Source organism: Aulonocara stuartgranti (assembly GCF_965226115.1).
Source record: "Aulonocara stuartgranti genome assembly, chromosome: 16".
NCBI classification, from domain to species: Eukaryota; Metazoa; Chordata; class Actinopteri; order Cichliformes; family Cichlidae; genus Aulonocara; species Aulonocara stuartgranti.
In genome coordinates, this window is record NC_138952.1 from 20,675,831 (window position 1) to 20,695,973 (window position 20,143).

The 20,143-nt window shown below is 39.2% G+C and overlaps 2 protein-coding genes across 3 annotated transcripts; both read right to left on the reverse strand.

Annotated features, from left to right (window-relative positions):
• Positions 1–463: 463 nt before the first annotated feature.
• On the reverse strand, positions 464–11,703 carry LOC309690593 (cystathionine beta-synthase-like). 2 transcript variants are annotated; one of them, XM_082507732.1, is made up of 15 exons: positions 11,606–11,703; positions 8,750–9,038; positions 7,883–7,989; positions 6,105–6,239; positions 5,933–6,012; positions 5,659–5,863; positions 5,086–5,177; positions 4,816–4,935; positions 4,654–4,738; positions 4,466–4,571; positions 3,119–3,196; positions 2,881–3,015; positions 1,947–2,055; positions 1,766–1,850; positions 464–1,451 (listed from the first exon to the last, which is right to left on the reverse strand). In XM_082507732.1, the coding sequence occupies exons 2-15, from the start codon at positions 9,034–9,036 to the stop codon at positions 1,327–1,329; spliced, it is 1,749 nt and encodes a 582-aa protein (XP_082363858.1). In that variant the 5' UTR covers positions 9,037–9,038; positions 11,606–11,703; the 3' UTR covers positions 464–1,326. The 2 variants fall into 2 exon arrangements, with proteins under 2 accessions (XP_082363858.1, XP_082363857.1); XM_082507731.1 differs by lacking the exon at positions 11,606–11,703 and adding an exon at positions 10,399–10,506.
• Positions 11,704–12,817: 1,114 nt separating this feature from the next.
• Positions 12,818–19,738, reverse strand: u2af1 (U2 small nuclear RNA auxiliary factor 1). The gene is made up of 8 exons (XM_082508764.1): positions 19,630–19,738; positions 18,046–18,133; positions 17,757–17,823; positions 16,764–16,813; positions 15,135–15,233; positions 14,905–15,038; positions 13,240–13,332; positions 12,818–13,147 (listed from the first exon to the last, which is right to left on the reverse strand). Exons 1-8 carry the CDS (start codon positions 19,671–19,673, stop codon positions 13,006–13,008), a joined length of 717 nt encoding a protein of 238 aa, XP_082364890.1. The 5' UTR covers positions 19,674–19,738; the 3' UTR covers positions 12,818–13,005.
• Between the last annotated feature and the right edge of the window lie 405 nt (positions 19,739–20,143).

Genomic DNA, 20,143 nt, shown 5'->3' on the forward strand with positions numbered 1-20,143 from the left:
CACATGAACGAATATATCTTCCTCCGCTGTTTAGAAATTCAAGATAAATTGAATCAGATTAAAACATACCATTTGCACTCCCTGTCTGCAGAAAGACACAAACCTGTGTGCTGGTAGTGTGTCAAAAACTGATTTCCAATATTTGCCATAAAGATGATTGTTGGAATTTAAACAGTTATAAATGATTGCTGGCATCTAAGATATGCCAAACATATAATATCAAGTCATTTTGACTCAGCGATAACAATTTTTTGTGTATTCACTGTTATATTTCCTTTTAATTTTAATGTCTCACCAACATTAAAAATGTTTTTATTCAAGAGTGATCCGGCCATGAGGGCAGCTGAAATAAAATAAAAAAATCCAATTTCTGTGAACACGCTGAGAGACCAAAAAGAACTAGATTGATTATACTGCAGTTGCAAGAAGGCAGAGTCATAAAATGTTTGCAAAACAGGTTATTTCTTTATTTTCTATATAACCACATAATAAACCCCGTTCACTACAGTCTAATTACAACGTAAGTAAATATTAGACATAAAAGCACACGAGAACAGCAGAAATCATTGTTTGGCTTTTTTGGCACAACACCAACAACATCTGATATCTCCTATTGGTGCCGTTTCTGCATCATCATCATAATATTGGTCCATGATCAACATTGCAACTGACCAATAACATTGTCATGATGTTATATGCTTTGCATTGTGAGGTACACAGAAGAAACAAAATATGCCTCTGTTTATATCATACTTCTGGACATAATTGTATCTATATTCATTTATACAACATAATAAACTATTTTATCAACGTAGGCTTCTCTTAGTCAAATTTAGGTTATGTTGGTTTGCTAGTTTTTAAATGTATAAACTAACTTCTTGGCTAATGCTAAGTGACTTACACGGAGCAAATAAAGCAAATTGAAAAAAACATGTACAAAAAAAGAAAAAACACTAAACACAAAGGCACCACACTTAAAAAAGACATTATGTGTGGCAGGAAAAAAAGAAAGAATAGAAATATTTTTACTGTATTGTAAGAGAAAAGAGTCAGTTCCAGAAAGATGATGGTAACGTCCCTCCAAAAAAAAACTAAGCTGCCCTTTAACTGGAGATTTTTCACTCATTACAAGATGCACAGTGTTAAAAAAAAGAACAAAGATAGCTCTGAATAGTGCTTTACAACTTCTCTGTCCTCTCTGGAGCTCTATTATTATTATCATCATCATTATTATTATGATTATTTCAGTGACACTACAGGTGATCGTTTGCTGTCCCTCAATGAACAGGAAGTAAAATCCACGTTAAACAGGACACAGTCACTGGGTTACACTGCCTGACTTTGATGGTTGCAGTCCTGCCCCTCGTGTCTGGTGATGTAGGAGAGAAGGTCAATCGCTGTCACGACAGCAAATAAAATCTCCCTCTGGAGGGCCGACCCATCGACCCCGTCTGCACAGAGACACAAAACTCCTGTTAAACACAGAAGACTGTTGTGGTTTGTTTACTGCACAGGCTCATGAACAAAGTTTCCCATGTCGTCCACAAATACAGGTTTTAGCTCAATGATGGAAAGAAAGAGCCATATGTGAACATGATCCAGGAGAATGCAAATGTGTGATTGTAAATCAGTGTCTTTGGGTGTCACAACCAAAATGAAGCTTTGTGAATGACATTTATCAACCATGCAATAAACAGCTCATTATAAAAATGATCTGCACATAAATGTCCTGCATAAACACTATTTAGGAAATTAATTTTCTCACATTGCGTTTGATTGTGAACCACCAGGGCAAAGTTATCAGTTTTGAGGATATGGGAAAGCTTCCCCAGGTCATCTGTCAGGTGCACCTGAAAGCACAAGTGGAGGAAGATTAAACAAGCGTGTAAAAACGTTCATTATGTCATCAAAGGTCGCCATGAAGAGCTCTGCACTCTCTGACTGACCTGTTTGAAGGCTTTGAGGAGCACCGCGCTGACAGCCGCTGAAAGTTCAACCTTCCCCGCCAACAGAGAGGACAGAATGGTTTCCAGAGTCACCATTCCCAGGATGGCCCTGTGGAAATACACAAAACCCACAAACTCCCATCAGACTCAGGTGACGAGAAGACTAACCCATCATGTCTCTGTCTGCTTATTTCAACCAAATGTCAAGATTAAAAAATGGGTAACCAAACTGGACGATTAATCAATATAGTTTTTAACTAGAGTTTATCTTGAGACGAGATCCAACTTATATGGTTACACACTCAAATAAAGCTACCTCACATGGGGATTTACACTGGAGGGACAGGGTTGTAATGTATGTGTATATACCCATCAGACGTCCAACTGCCCACACACGTCTTTAAACTACATCCCTGCAAAGTTTAACATCTCTGACTACAAGTGAGCAACACTGCTGGAAGTGTTAATAAAAACATAAATAATCACTGAGGTTTTAAAAGCTGTGGGAAATACAAGCTTCACATGTTCATATTATTTATGTTTAAAAATATTTCAGTTGGGTAGTTATATAAAGATGAAAATAAGACAAAAAGATCAGACAAGACAAAGGTCACAGACAAAGTGTTAGAATCTCTTCCTGACACTGTGATGTCATCCCGAAATTCAATTTCCACCATCAACTCGAGAACAGAGCCACGTTTCAGTGTGAAATCCTGAGATCAAACTACGACCTGTGGAACATCTGCCGAGCATTTAGCTGCTCTGCACGAGCGAAGATGACGATACAGAGGATGAGATCTGTTTCCCTGAAATCTCCATGGAGACCACTGTTTGTGTTTATGCTGGAAGTTCCTGTCCTCTTCCTGTTTATACAAGGTCATATCCAAACAGAGCATTTATAATACTAACCTGATATTGAGAAGAAGAGACATACCCTGACTCAGTGACGACTGGTGCCTGATCCAGTGAGTTCTCCTTTAGGATCTCAATGGTTTTCTGGCAGGACACAGAATGTGTGACAGTGAGGGGGGCAGACAGGTGTAGACTCTGAACAGTCCGGTTCCACCACCTGCAAGACGGAAAAACAGAGGTTTTAACACCAACCTGCCCCGTCATACCTCCTCTGAGGGGTATAAGCTATAGCTGATTTGCGGATTTTTGTTGTTTTTTACCAGGGTTTTGGGTCCATTTGAGCGTCCAAGCAGAGGAAGCCTTTCTCACACATCCACTGATCCCTCAGGAACTTTGACCTGCGGGAAGATACGGGTGAGTTTGAAGAAGTGTGCTAAAGTTCAGCCAGGGTTCCACCTAAAACACATCTGACTCTAGACAATCTGTTATTTATCAGCTGCATCACTGCTTTACGTCAGTTTTTCTTTTTTTAATGCTGACAGCTTTATTGTGGGATTTATTGGTTATTTTAGGGATAGGAAATGGCTGTAAAAATAAAAGAAAGAAAGAAAGCATCCTAGTTGAAACACATGTGTCTCTTTCTCTCTCATTTCCTGTCACTGCTGTTCTGTCCTTAATAATGGGAAAAACATCCACACAAAGGGTTTCAAAAGAAAGTGCTTTTATGTTAAATTCTTGTCTAACTAATGGCTGGTGGGAGCCACATGATTACTGCTTTTAGCCAGACATAGCTCAGAGGAAGAGAGTCCAACTCTTTGAAACCATGAAGATCTCTAAACTGTTCAATGGACTGAATCATTTCTACACACATTTACACGTTTTTGAGGACAAAGCTAAAAACTATTGGATGGTCTGTGGTTAAATTTGGTACATATGTTCATTCACTGGCTTTTAAAGATTTCATTAAAATGTTCTTTTTAAATGGGGAAAGATTATAAAGCATACATCTTTAATCATCTAAAAAAAACAAGAATGGAAGCAGAAATTTTAATACATTTTCTCTCTAATCCACGCAGGATCAAAAGTATACGTACCAGCCCCTGGCCCAAAATCAGCAGCTTCAAGTTCAACGGAAAAGAGCAGCTGCCCCACATAGACAAGCCAAATGCCTTCTGAAGCAACGTTTTATGATCAGAAGGGACAAAAACTGAGCTATTCGGCCAGTAACAAGAGGTGTATTTGTAGGAATAAAGCGGAGGCTTTCACAACAAAGAAGATTATAGCATCTGTTCATGCTCAAGGGTGTTTTGCGCCCAGTAGTGTGTATGGATGCACAAATAATGAAGAAGGAAAACTACCTCTAAATTCTGAAACTTTACATCAAATTAGCAGCTAGATAAACTTGACCTGATAAAACCTGGACACATTAAGGTGTTCCAGCAGGACACAAACACACATCCAAACTGGTTTTGGAATGGAAATAGCAAACTTGTGAAATGACCATTGAAAAGTCCTAACGTCACCCCTATTTAAAAAGTATTGATGTTCATGGGCATGATGAGTGCATGTAAACGTCTGCCCACAACTGTATTTTTGAAGGCATGAAGGCCTGTGAGCACTCCAGACTCTCTCTGGATTCAAAGTGTATCTGCCATTGTGTCTCGTACATGTAGTTGCGGACAGAGTCAGGCAGGATGACCACGCAGCGCTGCCCCTCCTCCAGCTGCTGAGCCATCTTCACAGCTGCTGCCATCGCTGAGCCAGAGCTGCCACCTTCAGCAAAACAGGCAAATCGATCATTTAGAGCAAACTCAGGTTGCTCATAACATACCACAACTCACTGATATGAACTTACCGCACAAAAGACCCTCCTCTCTGATCAGTTTGCGGGACATAAGGAACGTTTCTGTGTCGGTTGATTTGTACCAGACATCCACAATCTGTGCAGATTCAACAGAGACGGGCGTTTAGCAAAAATACTCACTTTACAAATGTGCACGTTAACAAAAATACTCACAGATCTGTCCAGTACTGTGGGGATGAAGTCATATCCAATACCTTCCACTTCAAATGGAACCTTTTCACTTTTCTCCTCTGAGCCAACCAGAACAGAGCCTTCAGGATCCACACCGACTATCTAAAAAACAGAGATGAGAACTGAGGAAAGAGGCTGCAAACGGTGCAGGGTTGGAGCTGCCAATATACGGATTGCTTCACTGATTAATATAAATTTCAGTAAAACAAAACTTTTATTTCAGATTCTAGATAAGTGGGTTGGGAATCTCGCCTTGACATTTGGACATCTTTCCTTTAACTTTCGAGCAACACCAGTGAGTGTGCCGCCCGTGCCGGCTCCGGCCACCAACATATCCAATTTACCTAAAAACAGAAACACATTTTCTTTTCCAAACTACAAAAAACATATATTTTTGGGATTCAAATAAACACCTGTTCCATGAGGATTCGCAGTTACAGGACAAACTATTTACGCCTTCCTTCATTCATGTCAGTTTGACGTATAGATCTAAGTTCCAGGAAATATAAAATACACACCATGAAATTGTAGGCAAATCATCACTTGTTACAACTAAGGTCTGCAAAAGATCATCTCTGTTTGCACAAGACAAATCTTGTGCTACAGCAGCAGAAGACCACACTGGGTGTCACTGACAGGAGTGAATGGGAAACTTCTGCTGCCACATTCGAAGGGTAAGGTCAAAATTTGGCATAAAAGATAAGATCATCTTGTGTTAATGGTTTAAGGTGGTGGTGGTTTAATGGTGTGGGGGGTCATTTCTTGAAAAAATTCAACTTCAAGCTAGAAGATGCATCAAAAATCAGAGTTTCTATCAGCTCGAACCATCACACTGCTCCAGTATCTCCTCAGCCGTGGTGTCGTAGTGAGCCAGGGGGTTGCTTGCATTGCGATACTGGTCAAGGATGTGCGAGTTGGGGATCTCGTTCTTCAGACGCCAGGCCGTACGTATATGAGACTCTGGTGAATCAAAAGCTGCAGCTGTGGGTGTGCGGACAATTTCTGCCCCGAGAGCTTGCAGGACATGCACCTAGGACACAGGAGAGGATGAGACTTCAATACATTCCTCACATTGAAAAGAAGAAACAGAGCTACTTACCTTCTCCATGCTCATCTTCTCAGGCATCACAATGATGCAATGGTAGCCTTTTACTGCAGCTATGAGGGCGAGGCCAATACCTGCACAAAGAGCAAGATTTATTTAAATGACCTTTTTCCTTCATTATATAGTTATAATACAGCCGTCAGCTCATTCGCTCAAACTGATGTACCCGTGTTTCCAGAGGTGGGCTCGATGATGGTGTCTCCTGGTTTAAGGACCCCGGCTCTCTCGGCGTCCTCCACCATGCGCAGGGCGATCCTGTCTTTCACACTGCCTCCTGCATTGAAGAACTCACACTTGGCCACTAAACACAGTCACCCATTAAAAACAAAAAAAGATATATTGCATCAGGGAGTGTTCAAAGTTAATCCAAAAGGTTTGCATTAGATAATGCGTGACAAATTTAATATGCATTGTAAATAACTAGGACTGAACCAGTGCAGAGAGAAGAATAATAGTTAATCTATTAACCTTTACCAGGTCACTGACGACCCATCTATGATTGGTAATTTGAGAGGAAACATCTTAAAGCTTTTGAAATAAAACCTCTATATATAACTCTAAACTTAGATGGCTCCCCAATCACCCGCTAAAAGGTTAACAAGTATGAAAAGCATGCTTCTGTCATCTGTAACTAGATTCTGGTTCCCACGAGAATCTAGTTTTTACTTTGCTTTTATTTGTCCTGCTGAAAGTGCGTGTCTATGCCAGTCCACGTCTTTTATTTCCACAGAGAACAGTTCATGTCAGATCTCCCTCTGTAATCCTGACTGACTGTGTTTGAAGGAATTAGGAAATTCAATTTGTGGAGTGTGAGATCTGGATCTGCTCTTTTGCAAACTCATAGCAACACAGGGATAATGACATGCCTGCCAGCTACTGCATCAGCAACAACATGTTGTTAAGGTACCGGAACAAATATAAACTCTATTATTTCTCAAGTTTAGAGCTGCATTTTATTTGCAAAGGTTTTCTTTTTACTCTGTTGGATGACAGAACAAAGAGTCTTTCAGTCTCACCTCTCCATCCAGGGGAGCGAGCTGCCCCCTCATACAAGAAAACAACAGTTGCACAGTGAAAAAACATAAGGCCACCAGCTACATGATACTTCAACGCTCCCTTTTTAACAGCTGAGCAGGAAGCCAAGAGGGACACACTGGGTTCAACAGCCCTAGATTAAACAACGGCACCTCTTCCACTCGGATGCATCAACTTAACAATATCCCCTAAAAGACATTCTTTTACACAAATATGGTAAGCCAGGTGAGATGTCACTCTGTAATCTGCTGCTGCTCAACTACAGTCTCATCCAAGCAGAGGTTTTTTTCACCCCACTAAACACAGTAAACTTATCAGCTTTCTCGCTGCTTAGGAGGGAGAACAATAAAGCTGCTGTTAGGACATTTAAAGCATCTTCTATCCTGAAAATAAGAAGACTGCACTCCTGCTCATTTTCTTGCAAGGACATATCAACGTCATTTTGGGGTGAGCGAAGGGGACTATTCAGAGAGAAAACTTAACATTTCACATCCATAAATATCCATAAACCCATATCTTTTGGATTAAAGTTGTAGCTTTGCAGTACAAGTACATGGATAGCAGTCAGGTTAAGGATCATGTTATTTATTTATTAAGGTTAATGTCATGTTTTATATTCTAAAAGGTTAATTCTGTTTAAATCTGTTTTGTATAGTACTAAAACTTAAAGCATGAAAAATGTGAACCTTTCTCTAAGTTTCCTTTTCCTTTCTTTTTTACTTATTTATTTAATTAGCTTACCCTGTTGTGTAACATTCAAGCCTCTGCTTTTACAAGCAAACTTTCAATTAGACTTATTTGCTTGAATGCAGAATAATAATAAAGATTTTGCAAAACCGTAAGCAAAAATAAGTCTTTTTTTTTAATCATCTTCTTACTTTTACATAATTTGTCACATCTTTTACTCACAGATATCACACTTGAGCCCAAACTCTTTGGGGATTTTGTTCAAGCGAACCAGAGGTGTGTGTCCAATTTTCTCAAGAATGCTGGGGAGGATGTCAGAGGGCTTGGTGCTGTAATGTAAGAGATAACACACACTAGGAGATACCATACAGGATTTCATGTATCTGATGAGAGTTTAACCAAAATTAGTGGAATTGTCAGAAATATCATCACATCATACACTCACTGGGCAATTTGTTAGGTACACCTTGCAAGCACTGGGTTGGTTTTCAAAACTGGCTTGAAAACCAACCCGGGAAACATTCCTCAGAGATTTTGACCCATGTCGACATGATACTATCACACAATTCGATCACCTCACAAAGATTTTCTTTTGGATTGAGATGTGATGACCTGTGAGCTGAGATCATCTGAGCTTTACAAACACTAAAGAGGGAAAAGTGTAAAAAAAAGTGTACACTAATCCACCAACACAAAGTGCCAGAACCACTGATACATGTGATACATGGCAAGATGGAGCCATGTTTTCATGTTGTTTACATCAAATTCTAACCCTGCCGTCTGAATGTGGTGGAAAAACATTACCATTTTCCCTCATTCTGATGCTTTGTTTGATCTTAAGCAGGTCATCTAGATCGTGTTTACATGCACTGAGTTGCTGCCATGTGATTGGCGGTTTACATATTTGCATTAACCAGCAGTTGAACAAGTGTACCTAATAAAGTGACACATCAGTGTATGTGTGACATCTGTTTGTCAAATCAGAATTAAATATTGCTGGTGACTCAACTCTGCTGCAAAAAGTAAGTAGACAGAGTCACTAGTTTTATTTAAAGACACAGCGACCTCTTTATTTCTCCAGACTCTTACCATGCTGAGTGGCTATGAGGCGACTCTGACATGGGCACGCCCAGCTTCCAAGTACATCTGCTGGGCAAATCAGGACGGATCCACTTCGTCTCATCAGGAGTCTCGTCTGTGTTCTCCAGCTGACTCTCAGTGAATGATTCATCCTTATCTTCACCATCAGCAGATAACCTGTCACAACTGTTCACAGCTGCTGTAGCACAAGTGACTTCTGCATTTGTTGGGTTAGCTGCAGATGTGCAAGGAGAAGGAACTTCTTCCAAGGATGCAGCACCAGAAACAGAGGGCATGGCTGCAGTGGGATGAGACATATATTATCATCAAGCTGTATTTTTTATTTTATCTAACCATGCATTAATTCAAAGACAACTAGCATTAAACAGTTGGGTTGATATCCTCCAATTATAATTTTAAGAATTTGTTGCTTCTTCTGTCTCTGTCTCCACATTCCATTTATCCAACTTTGTCTTTGGACAGTGGGAGAAAACCCACACTGGTACAGTCTGGCCACATACACGTCACACAGACAGGCCCAAGCAAGCAAGCAGGCTTGAACCTAAGCTGTGTTGCTGTGAGGCAGCAGCACTGACCCGCACAAAATATGTGTCTGGTACAATTTATTTATATGGGGGGGGGGGGTCCTACATAATTTTCTAGTGTTTAATCGGTTTTTATACTTTTTGCTCATTTATATCACAGCGCCACAGTCAGTGTTGGGAAGTAACGGAATACATGTACCGCCGTTATGTATTTAAAATACAAAATATGAGTATTTTACAATTGTGATGATCTCAGCGACATATTTTCAAGGCACAAAACAAAGAGTTCTTACATTAGTGAAATCTGAAACAAACCATTTGGCCTTCAACAGGCGTCTCCTAAAAGATTAAGAAACTAATGTAGCTGAGGGAGTGATCTCTGTGGTATTTCAACCTTGTACCAGCCTGTGATTCTCACACATCAATTCTTGGGTCAAAGAGAAAAATAACTAAAACAAAGGGGCCTTATTGAATGACAGAGTTTTCCTGTATAATGTCACTATAAAACAATATCCAGTAAATGCTACCATGGTACTAAAATACCTAACAGTAACCTTCCCAACACTGTCCACAGTGCAGTGCTTTAGACATCTGGCTAACAAGCAAAAGCACATTTTTGCTCCAGAATCAAAATCAAAACATGAATATGAATTGGAAAAATTATGATACACATTCTCCCTGATTGGCATTTGCTTCAGTAAACAACAAATCGATTTATTTAATAATTTAAAAAGTGATAGCCATTCCTCGTTTCACATTATACAACTTCAGTTTTTGGGAATTACAAGCTAGACAATTAATAGATAAAAGGCCTTTAAATTTAATAGTGTCAATAGTGTCAAAATAGTGTAAAATATAGTTAAATGTGTTCATATTTTCTCCCGACATAACAATAGCTCACGACTAGCATAAAAAAACAACGTTGTAATAACGTCGTAACATCTCAGCAGGTAAACTTGGGCTCTGTTTTTCCTGATAACGCACAAGTGAGTTCAGGAAAGCCTGGAAATAAGAACAAAACCAGTCTTTCCACAGCTGTGCACCAGAGTACTGAATCTCTGCTGTGTTTAAAGCCATTCATATTGAGCAACACGAAAAGGGCAGTGCACTCACCTGTGTGCCGGACATGAACCCTTGCAGCTGTCAGATGGACACCTGAGTTCTCTGCGCTTTATTTTCAGGTCCCTATCCGCCAATCAGCGCACAGTGATTGGTCTTGCCCCTGAGCATTTATGTCCAATAGCATGCAGCGTGGACGCTTCTTACAATGAATGTTCAGCGATCGCAGGATGCTTTTTATAGAACTCTTTTTACTTCAAAATGTATCTATATTTTCTACCGTTACTATCCAAACATACAAAGAAGTCTCTCACACAGCAGGGTTTAGCAGTGGGCTTTCAGTTTCACGCTTATGTGGTTTTGACTGTTACAAAGAAGCCATTTCTGAGAACTTTCATGTATATAACTTCTTAATTTTCAAATTAACGTGTTTTTAATCTGTAATTTTACATCGATACAGATTTTAAGCCTCTGAAAATGGGGCATTCCTAATTTAAATGAATTTAAAGGTCCGGGCTTCAACCGCATAATGATTGTTTGATTTAAAATCACAAAAACTGCCACTCTCCTAAAATATATTGTGGCATGAAGAATATATACTACGTTTCTGGCATCATTGCTGTTCACAGTGCTGCTACCGGGCATCGTCAAAAAAAAAAAAATAAAATAAATCAGAGAATCTGGAGAAAGTTCTGTATGAAAATCTGTGATGTTTGGGTCTTTGAAATGCATTAAAATGCATTAAAAGCAGACATGGAAATAACTTTCTGTGAATGCAGTTCACTGTACCAACCACAAAAGCTCCATCGTGTAAAGAAAGTGCGTGAACGTGATCTAGAAATGCTGCTGTTTTCACTGAGCCAAAGATCGTTCAAAATGGACCGAGCCAAAGTGGAAAACTGTTCTGTGATCAGATGAGCACATGTCCCCCTCCTCTTCAGGGAAGGCCTTGCATATTTCAGCAAGACAATGCTAAACTTCATACAGCATCTATACAACAAGCATGGCTTCACAGTAGAAGAGTCCACGTGCTGAACTGGCCTGCAGTTCAGACTTTTCACCAAATGAAAACATCTGGAGCATTATGAAAAATAATGATGACGAATACAACAAAGAAGACCCGGGACTGTCGAGCAACTTATCCTCTATGAAACAACAATGGAACAACAGTCCTCTCCCAAAAGTCCAGCATCTGGGTCCTGGACAACGAAGCTAGCTCGCCACATTCGGTGATATCTTCACATTATCTGAATCAACTTACCTGTAACCTGCACAAATCAAATCAATGAGCGGCCACACGATCAACTCGATAGATTAACCCTGGGTTTCCCTGCGCGTTCACATGAAAGGGGTGGCGTTAGCAGAATCTGACCAATCACAAGCGGTGCGACTGACTTCAGAGAGATAAAACTATATTATAAGAGGTTAGAAGCACGGGGAAAGAGGTTAATAGAATTCAATATTGTTGAAATTACAACTCCATCGTAAAGTCGCGTTATGCTTTTAGGGATTATAATAAATATATATATATTTTAAATCTTTATGCATTTGTTGTTTAAAGCGGAACAAAATCCAGAATCTGGGCAAATTTGATGTCAGCAAACACAAATAAATGCTCTATTTTGACATCGTGTATTTATAGAGCGATAATACTTTAAATTATTTTCCAGAGAGCTGATTGGTCAGTAGGGTGATTTCATACCAGCGGATCTCTAATCTTAAAACTACAACCGGCTTCAGAGCAGGTTATGGTCACAGCATAGGTTTCCATGGAGACACTCCTCCTTTAAGAAGTGAACCACCTTAAATGTGCAGGAAACACAGAGTTAATCCTGAAATTAGCTGGATAAAACAAAAGTGCTTCATAGTATGGGCCTCTGGTCTCAGTTCCCCACGGAAGAGGATTAGGGTCAACAAAAAACAAAAACGTGGGCACATCTTTTCTTTTTTTTCTCCTTTTCCAGATTAAAGTCAGAATTCTGACTTTTTTCTCAGAATTCTGGAAAAGAAGAAAAAGGACATACCCATGTTTTTCCCCTCGGTGGCCCTAATCCTCAGTTGTAGTTTAAACATTCAGTTCTGTTCTACTGTGAAAAAACAAACAAACAAATAAATGTTCTCATGAGATTCGCAAATCATTGCATTGTTTTTATTTACATTTTACACAGCCGGATATTGTTTTATCCGCCTATGAAACAAATGATCCATTTTCTGTCTACAGCCTATATGAGATATAAAATCTTGAATCACATGTAATAGAAATGGAAGTAACTATGGCAGCAGAAATGAGTGGGCAAGAAAATCCTGTTTTTAAAATTTTTAAACTAAGAAATTATCCTAGATCATGAACTTCTTCACGACTAAGTTCAACAACACACTACATGTGAGGAATAATGACTCATCAGTGGCTATATCTGATTTTGAAATGAATGCTTACTATGAAATATGAAATGAGACTCAGTAATCATTATCGTTTGGTACAAATTTAAATTTAATGAAGTGAAAGTCATTTTCAGAAATCAAGAAAAACCAAACTCCTCAGTGGATTCACATCTTCGAAACAGCTACCTTTCAGTTAGTCCCAAAACAGATCTGCAAGGGTACAAACTTAAAAAAAGACAGGGATGAACACAGGGAGGGCAAGTAGTCACTGCTCGAAGTTCAGAATCGCCCCGAACGTTCTCTGTCTCTGGAGCGACGTCTCTCATGGTCACGGCCGCCTCCTCGACCCCTGTCCCTGTCTCTGTCCCTGTCCCTCGAGCGAGACCGCCTGTCTCTTGACCGAGACCGAGACCTGATGCGGCTGTAGGTGTGAGGAAGTAGAGGATTAGGAACCGTGACAAAATGTGAAACATCCGAAGGTTTAACGACGTGCCTGACATGCAAAGTTTGTACCTCTTCCTTCGACGGCCGTAGAGCTCTCTCCTCAGCTCACGTGAGATGGGTTTCAGATGCATGAAGTTACAGAAACCACCACGAGTGCATTCCCTGTGGAGAGAGCACACAAAGCATATGAAAACCAGGGCAGCAAGAATCAGAGAACCCAGAGGACATATTTCACCCATCTCTCTACTATACTGGCTTCTCTTCATTGGTCCCCTCTTGAATCAAGAATCTAATTTAAAATAATTCATATACAAGGTCTTGAATAATCAGGCCCCATCTCATCTTAAAGACCTCATAGTACCATATCACCCAAATAAAGCACTTCACTCTCAGATTGCTGGTTTACTTGTGGTTCCTGGAGTAGTTAAAAGTAAAATGGCTTTCAGGTCCCCTTCTCTGGAACCAGCTCCCAGTTTGGATTCGGGAGACAAGACACCTGCTCTACTTTTAGGATTGGGGTTAACACTTTTCTTTTTTGCTAAAGCATATAGTTAGGGCTGGATCAGGTGGCCCTGAATCCTCCCTTAGATATGCTGCAATAGCTGTAGGTTGCTGGGAGATTCCCATGATGCATTAAGTGTATCCTTTTCATTCCCCGTTCTTTCTCTCCAATCACTATGACTTTATACACCACTCTCCATTTAATCATTAGTTATTATTAATCTCTAGCTCTTCCATAGAATCTTCTAGAACCTGGTTTTGCTGGAGGTGTCTTCTCATTAAAAAGGAGTTTTTCCTTCCCACTCTCGCCAAACCACTTGCTCACAGGGAGTCATCTGATTGTTGAGTTTTCTCTGTATTATTTTAAGGACTTTACCTTACAATATAAAGCGCCTTGAGGCAACTATTGTTGTGATTTGGCGTTTTATAAATAAAAATTAATTTAATTACTTTTCCCAGGAACAAACAGAAGCTTCTAGTTAGAAACTTTACCTTGAACTTACAAAAAAAAAGAAGTACTCATGAGTGGACTGTGACAGTGACTTTCATTAGGCGCACCATGAATAGGATACCAAACACTGCTTTAAACTTTAAACCTCTAAAATGAATCAGCTAATTGGCAAATAGGTCTTACTTGTGCTGATTAAATGATCAGAAATTGCCGAACAGATCTGAGTTTCTGTTTCTCTCCAGCACTTTTTTTTTTTTTTTTTACAATAAATAAATAAATACATAAAACAAGGTAAAATAATCAAAACTGGCCAAACCTATACTGAACAAGAATTTCACCACTGCTAAACAATATCATATTTCTACCATCCTCACTTTAGTTCAATAAAACAAATACTGAACTACTGGAAACACATAGCTGGTTTTGCAAATGAACTTGATGTTGGAAAAAACAAAAAACAGTTTAGGACACAGTCTGAAGCTGTCCTTTATTACATGTGGTACACAACATTAAACAACTGGAAATACTGTGTTGGTTTTGGCTGAAGCAGCTGGCTAAACAGAGCGAATAATAATGCAACGGGGGGGGGGGGGGGGGGGGGGGAACGACACACACCAGGCATCTGCTCACTAGCTGTGAATTTACCGAACTATTATAATCTGACTCTGTATCAGAAAGCTGGCCCACCCTGACTGTGTTGGATATTCCTGTTCTGGACCCTCTGTAAGGCCTTTTGGGGTTAAATACAGCTTGTAAGCTGTTTCCTTTGATGTAAAACTCACCCGATCTCATACTGGCGACAGCAGGCTTCTCTAAAGTCTGTGACAGGAGACAGCTCAGCATGGATGGGCTGTCCATTAAACCACCGATTGTTTAGGTCTATCACAGCCTTCTCAGCGTCCTCCTCTTTACGAAACTACAAAGAGAGATGGCAGTCGAAGAGAAAAGTTATGTCAGTGGATCAAAGCCAAATTTCACTACATTTCAGGGAAAGTGAAAGCCTGACACTCACCTTCACATACACGTTTCCAACTAGGTGGTCACCGAGGTTGTCACATACGTTCATTTCCTCCACTTCGCCGTACTTTTCTTCCATCTCTGTGAACACCTCCTGTGAGGAAATGATAGAGAAGTCAAGTCTGATGTTATGTGCGCAGTGTTTGGGAGTAACGGAATACATGTACCGCCGTTACGTATTTAAAATACAAAATATGAGTAACTGTATTCCGTTACAGTTACCATTTAAAAAGGTGGTATTTAGAATACAGTTACTTTGTTGAAATAAATGGATTACACGGCAGTATTTTCCTGTTTCATATTGTCGTGGGTCAGGACTGTTTGGGTTTTGTTTGACAGCTAGGTTCCAGGTGGCAGCGTTATGGTTGCCATGGTTACAGACTCTCTGCGACTGTGTGTTTCCTGGGTGAGAGAGCGCCTTTTTGTTGTTGTTGTTGTGCTAAGCTACAGAATGCTACAGGCATAGCCCTAAAGAATGTAGCCTCATGGGCAGTGTAGTCTGTGCTGCAGGGAGAATGGACTGCCATACACGTTATGTGTCTGTGAGCGTGAGGAGGGAGAAAAAGGAAGTAGAAAAGTACAAGCTGTCATCGAGTAGAAACGGGAGCTGGAAGCATGTAAATATAATAATAACCACTTCAGCCAAGAAGAGTGCCTGACGAGCCCAGTTGTAAGTAAGCTATTAAGACTCAATTGTACACTGTGTTCCTGTTTTCCTCCGAAACAATAAGTTCCGTTGGAGCAGCCTTTCAACCCTCTCTCTGTCTCTCGCAAGCAAAGTTGACTCACACGACAAAGTAAAGCTAGTTTTCGGCTATGAGCCCGACACAGAACCCGCCGTATTAGCCAGAGGTCCCTTTACTACGGTTCGGAGCTGCGGACCTTCAGTAATAGTAATAAATCACACAGCAATAGTACATTCATGCAGTTGTAAAAAACATGATAATATATTAAGTAATCCAAAGTATTCAGAATACATTACTCTCATTGAGTAACGTAACGTAATACGTTACAAAATACATTTATACATTTTCGGGCATGTATTCTGTAATCTGTAGTGGGATACATTTTAAAAGTAACCTTCCCAACACTGTGTGCGCATTGACTACAACAAATCAGTTAAGAGCCTGTTAAAGGAAAATATGCACGACTCCTTTCTCAGTGGGAAGCTGAAGAAGATATCTGAACCCACTCTTCTGTTTGTTCAGTGAATGTGCAACAGCAGCTATCAGTTAGTTAAGATACGCATGTAAAATCTTTGAAAGAGCACCAAAATAGATCTTTTTCCAAATCAATGAACACAACATTTAGCTGTTTTAACCCAAGCTGTTCCCCATATCCAGTATTTATCTTAGACTAAGCAAACTAACTGCTGGTTGACGTTCACCATACAGACATCAGAATGACATCAGTTGTCATCCAATTGCCCAACAAAAACTATATTTTGCATGATGTCACACCAATCCAACAACTTTGCATCTTTTATTTTTAGTTCTTGAGAATGGATCTTCATTAATTACCTCAAACACAGTTAGAAACAAATGCACCAGTGGAAAAGCGGTGCGGTCATGGTTTGAGGCAGAGAGGCACAACATGAGAAATACTTCACAAGGGAATGAATTACCTCAAAAAACTCATCATAGTGCTCCTGCATCTCCGTGTCACTGATGGTACCTAGTGGTTAAAGATAATTCACAGTTTCAGCAACAAACACTAAGTTGCATAAAATAATTGCTTGCAATGACATCAATGGTCAGTTCACATTAACTGCTCGTTTTCAGGTGGTAAACGTAATTAACGTGCAAATGCATTTCTTTAAATTAATAGGTGTGAGTTAGCATTCAAAATATCTGATAAATGAGACTTGAGAAACACCCTTAAACAGCGTCATGAGTGGCACTGGCAACCTATGCTTGGAGCAAGAAATTAGGAACTGATCTGAGCAGAGCCAGGGAAAGCTCGCATCTGTTTGGGAAATCTGTTTATACTTTATATGCTTGAAAGTAAATAAAACATATCCACAGATATATTTAAATATTTTAGATTTTAATATCAGCAAATGTCATTATCAGTATATCGGTCTTAAAATCCCTGTACGCAGAACGCTCTTTCAGAATAAACCTCAGACTCTAATGTCTAATTTGTCTGTGATCCAAACAACACAGGTTAAACCAAGCTAACCTTTAAATGTAACAAATGTCGAATAAGATTAAAAAACAGCTAACCAACAGTTTGTTATAAATAACAGAATAAATAAATCCAGTGAATAAGTGCTTAAGATGTAGACATGAATAATCTATACACAGTGTAATTGTTGCTATATTCCAGATAGAAGACACTTTTCAGTTGGCGTGTTTCTGTAAGTACAGCTAACACATTGATTTTAATTAACTATGTAAATAAAACCATTAGAAAGGGCTTGATAAGCTTCGCTTCATTGTGTCACTTTAAACCTCAACTGCTGTCTACTCGCAGCAGCACGGGTGGCAAACAGACACAACATGGGTAAAGGTCAATAAAAAATAAATAACTTTTCAGACACTCACAGACCACATTTTTAATAATAGTAATATTTTAATATATAATAATAATGCCTATTTTTTTTTTTTTTACTTACAGGTCAGGCCGTCCACAGACTGGGCGCTGTTCTGGGGGTTCCGGTAAATGTTCAGGAGGGCAATCGTCTGAAGCACAAACGTTGATGATGATGAGCACTTATACACATTGGGTATCAAATTACAATATTTAGCAGATCAAGCCAATCCCAAAATCAAAAATTGTGATTGTAAAGTACACTTTTATTTTGTGCGCAGTTTATTAACTCTTATCTGCCATTTCTGTGAGGTCTGTGCTGCTCTTTTATCAATTTGAATACTAGAAATAAAACTCGAGGATCGGCAACTTACCTGGCTAAATGTCGGCTTATTGTGTAATCTGGAGCAGCGGTCACCATGTCGGCAGGCACCAATTTTAAAATAAAAAGAGCAGTTCACCCTGTAAAACAAAATATATTAAGAGCACTGAAAAATGGGAGGCTGTACTCTCAGGTGAGGTAAACATAAAAACAATGTTTATTAATATTTCTGAATACAAAAAAAAACAAACAAACTGATACCCTAAAAGATCTAGATGGGACTAGAAAACATGCAACACATAACAAATAACATTAAAAAGAACAAGTATGGAAAACCCTGTGAACTCCTGGTAGTTTACATGACTACTGACATTATTTCTTATTTCATTGTATCTTCTTCCAGCTGCTCCTACCTCAATCTGCCTTTCCTCCTTCACTACATTCATCAATTATCTGTTGTTTTCCTTGTTTCCCTCCTTCCTAGCAGCTCCATATTCAACATCCTTTGTCCAGTATTTTCACCACGTCCAAACCATCTGAACCTTGCTTCTCTATCGTTGTCTCCAAATCACTTAACTTGAGTCATCCTATTTTACATATATACTCATTTCTAATCCTGTCCATCAAGGTCATTCTCAATGTCAATCTAGCATATTCAACTGTTTTTTTGTCAGTGCCATTATCTCCAAACCATGCATCATAGCAGGTCTCACCCCTGACACTCCTGCCTGCACACTCTTCTTCAACTGTTGTTTCGGATGACTGTATGGCCCAATATTTCAGAATTGTTTATAATACTGAAAAAAGTACGTTTCCGTCACCTTCGAGTTGTACCATTTACTTAAATGGTAAATTTCAAAATTCTACTGTACAAAAAATCAGCTCAATTTCTTCATAATCGCCCTGCTCTAATACACCCAAACTACTGCTGGTTACACATTCCACTTTCACTTTACATGATCATTTTACTCAGTATTGAACCGTTTTCACTCAGTATTATTATTAAAAAAAATTTTAATAACAACCCATGAAGTTTTACACGTTTTCATTTCAATGTCTGCTTTACATTTCTACGAGGCTACGTTGCTTCATTGGGCATAAAACGCTTTTTTGTTGGCGGTTCAGCAAATTAACTGTTACAACCCGGAAAGAGGACAATAGAAAAAAAAGTGCAATGAATAAAATAGCGGTCTAGACAAATTACAAAGACGAAGTTCATTTACCTAAATGCGATTAATGAGCACTTCTAGTACGTTGGAGGTTTCCATTGTTTCAAACACGTGTGAGTTTTACAAAGTATGATATTTGTTAACGCCAATAAAGGGTCTAGTTTGTGCACCACTTACGCTCAACTTGGAATATGAATTTACTATATTTTCATTTAAAGTTACCCGCTGTGATTGCTTTCTGACCAGCTCAGCACTGTTCATCACCCAGATGTTGCTAGCTAGCTTTTAGCACGCGCGGTTTTTCACTTGCGAAAGCTAGCATATCGCGCTAGCAGATAAAGCCACAGAAGCCTAGCCAGCTGCATGCTGTAAATACCACAAGACCAAATCCTGTCAGCAAAAAGTAGCCATAGGATAAACAGATGAAAATTAATACTGAAATTACCAAGTTAACATTAAATACTTACTTATCTTTTTCTGTCCCAAAAATGGATGCTAGGTACTCCGCCATCTTGGCTCGCTTGTAGCGTCAACAATTGTATTTCCGGTAAAGGGCCTCCAAAGTAAAAGCCTAACCTCTGTCTGCGCTAATAATAAAAAAAATTAACAGTTTATAAGGCACCCATTCATAGTATCTTTGTAAAATTATTTTTTTACCGGCATAGGGAACTGTCCTTTAAATTTAAAATGTAAAACGTGCTCAACTGCATAATGGTGGCATCATTAAGTTAAATTATCCCCTGTACAATGAACGGTTAAAATTTATTTATTTATGTGTGGCTCAAGAGTTAAAGTTTCTTTTGTTTCTTGCCCCTTTTTTTAAGATTAGAAACTCCCAAAATATTCCTCAACAGAGAAAAATCATTTATATTTGTACAAAAGCCCCATACTCTTACAGATTTTACATCTGATTATTTATTTTATATCCAGCTAATTCGACCCTTAATCTAGCAAATCTAGAGTTGACATATTTCAGAATTC

Coding starts and splice junctions, on each gene's coding strand:
- LOC309690593 (XM_082507732.1), bottom strand. CDS start 9,036: ATGCCCTCTGTTTCTGGTGCTGCATCCTTGGAAGAAGTTCCTTCTCCT. Junction 6,013..6,104: donor GCCCACCTCTGGAAACACGG/GTACATCAGTTT, acceptor CTCTTTGTGCAG/GTATTGGCCTCGCCCTCATA. Junction 4,739..4,815: donor CCACAGTACTGGACAGATCT/GTGAGTATTTTT, acceptor GAATCTGCACAG/ATTGTGGATGTCTGGTACAA.
- u2af1 (XM_082508764.1), bottom strand. CDS start 19,673: ATGGCGGAGTACCTAGCATCCATTTTTGGGACAGAAAAAGATAA. Junction 18,134..19,629: donor TTTGGGACAGAAAAAGATAA/GTAAGTATTTAA, acceptor TTTGTTTTACAG/GGTGAACTGCTCTTTTTATT. Junction 15,234..16,763: donor ACTATGATGAGTTTTTTGAG/GTAATTCATTCC, acceptor ATTTCCTCACAG/GAGGTGTTCACAGAGATGGA.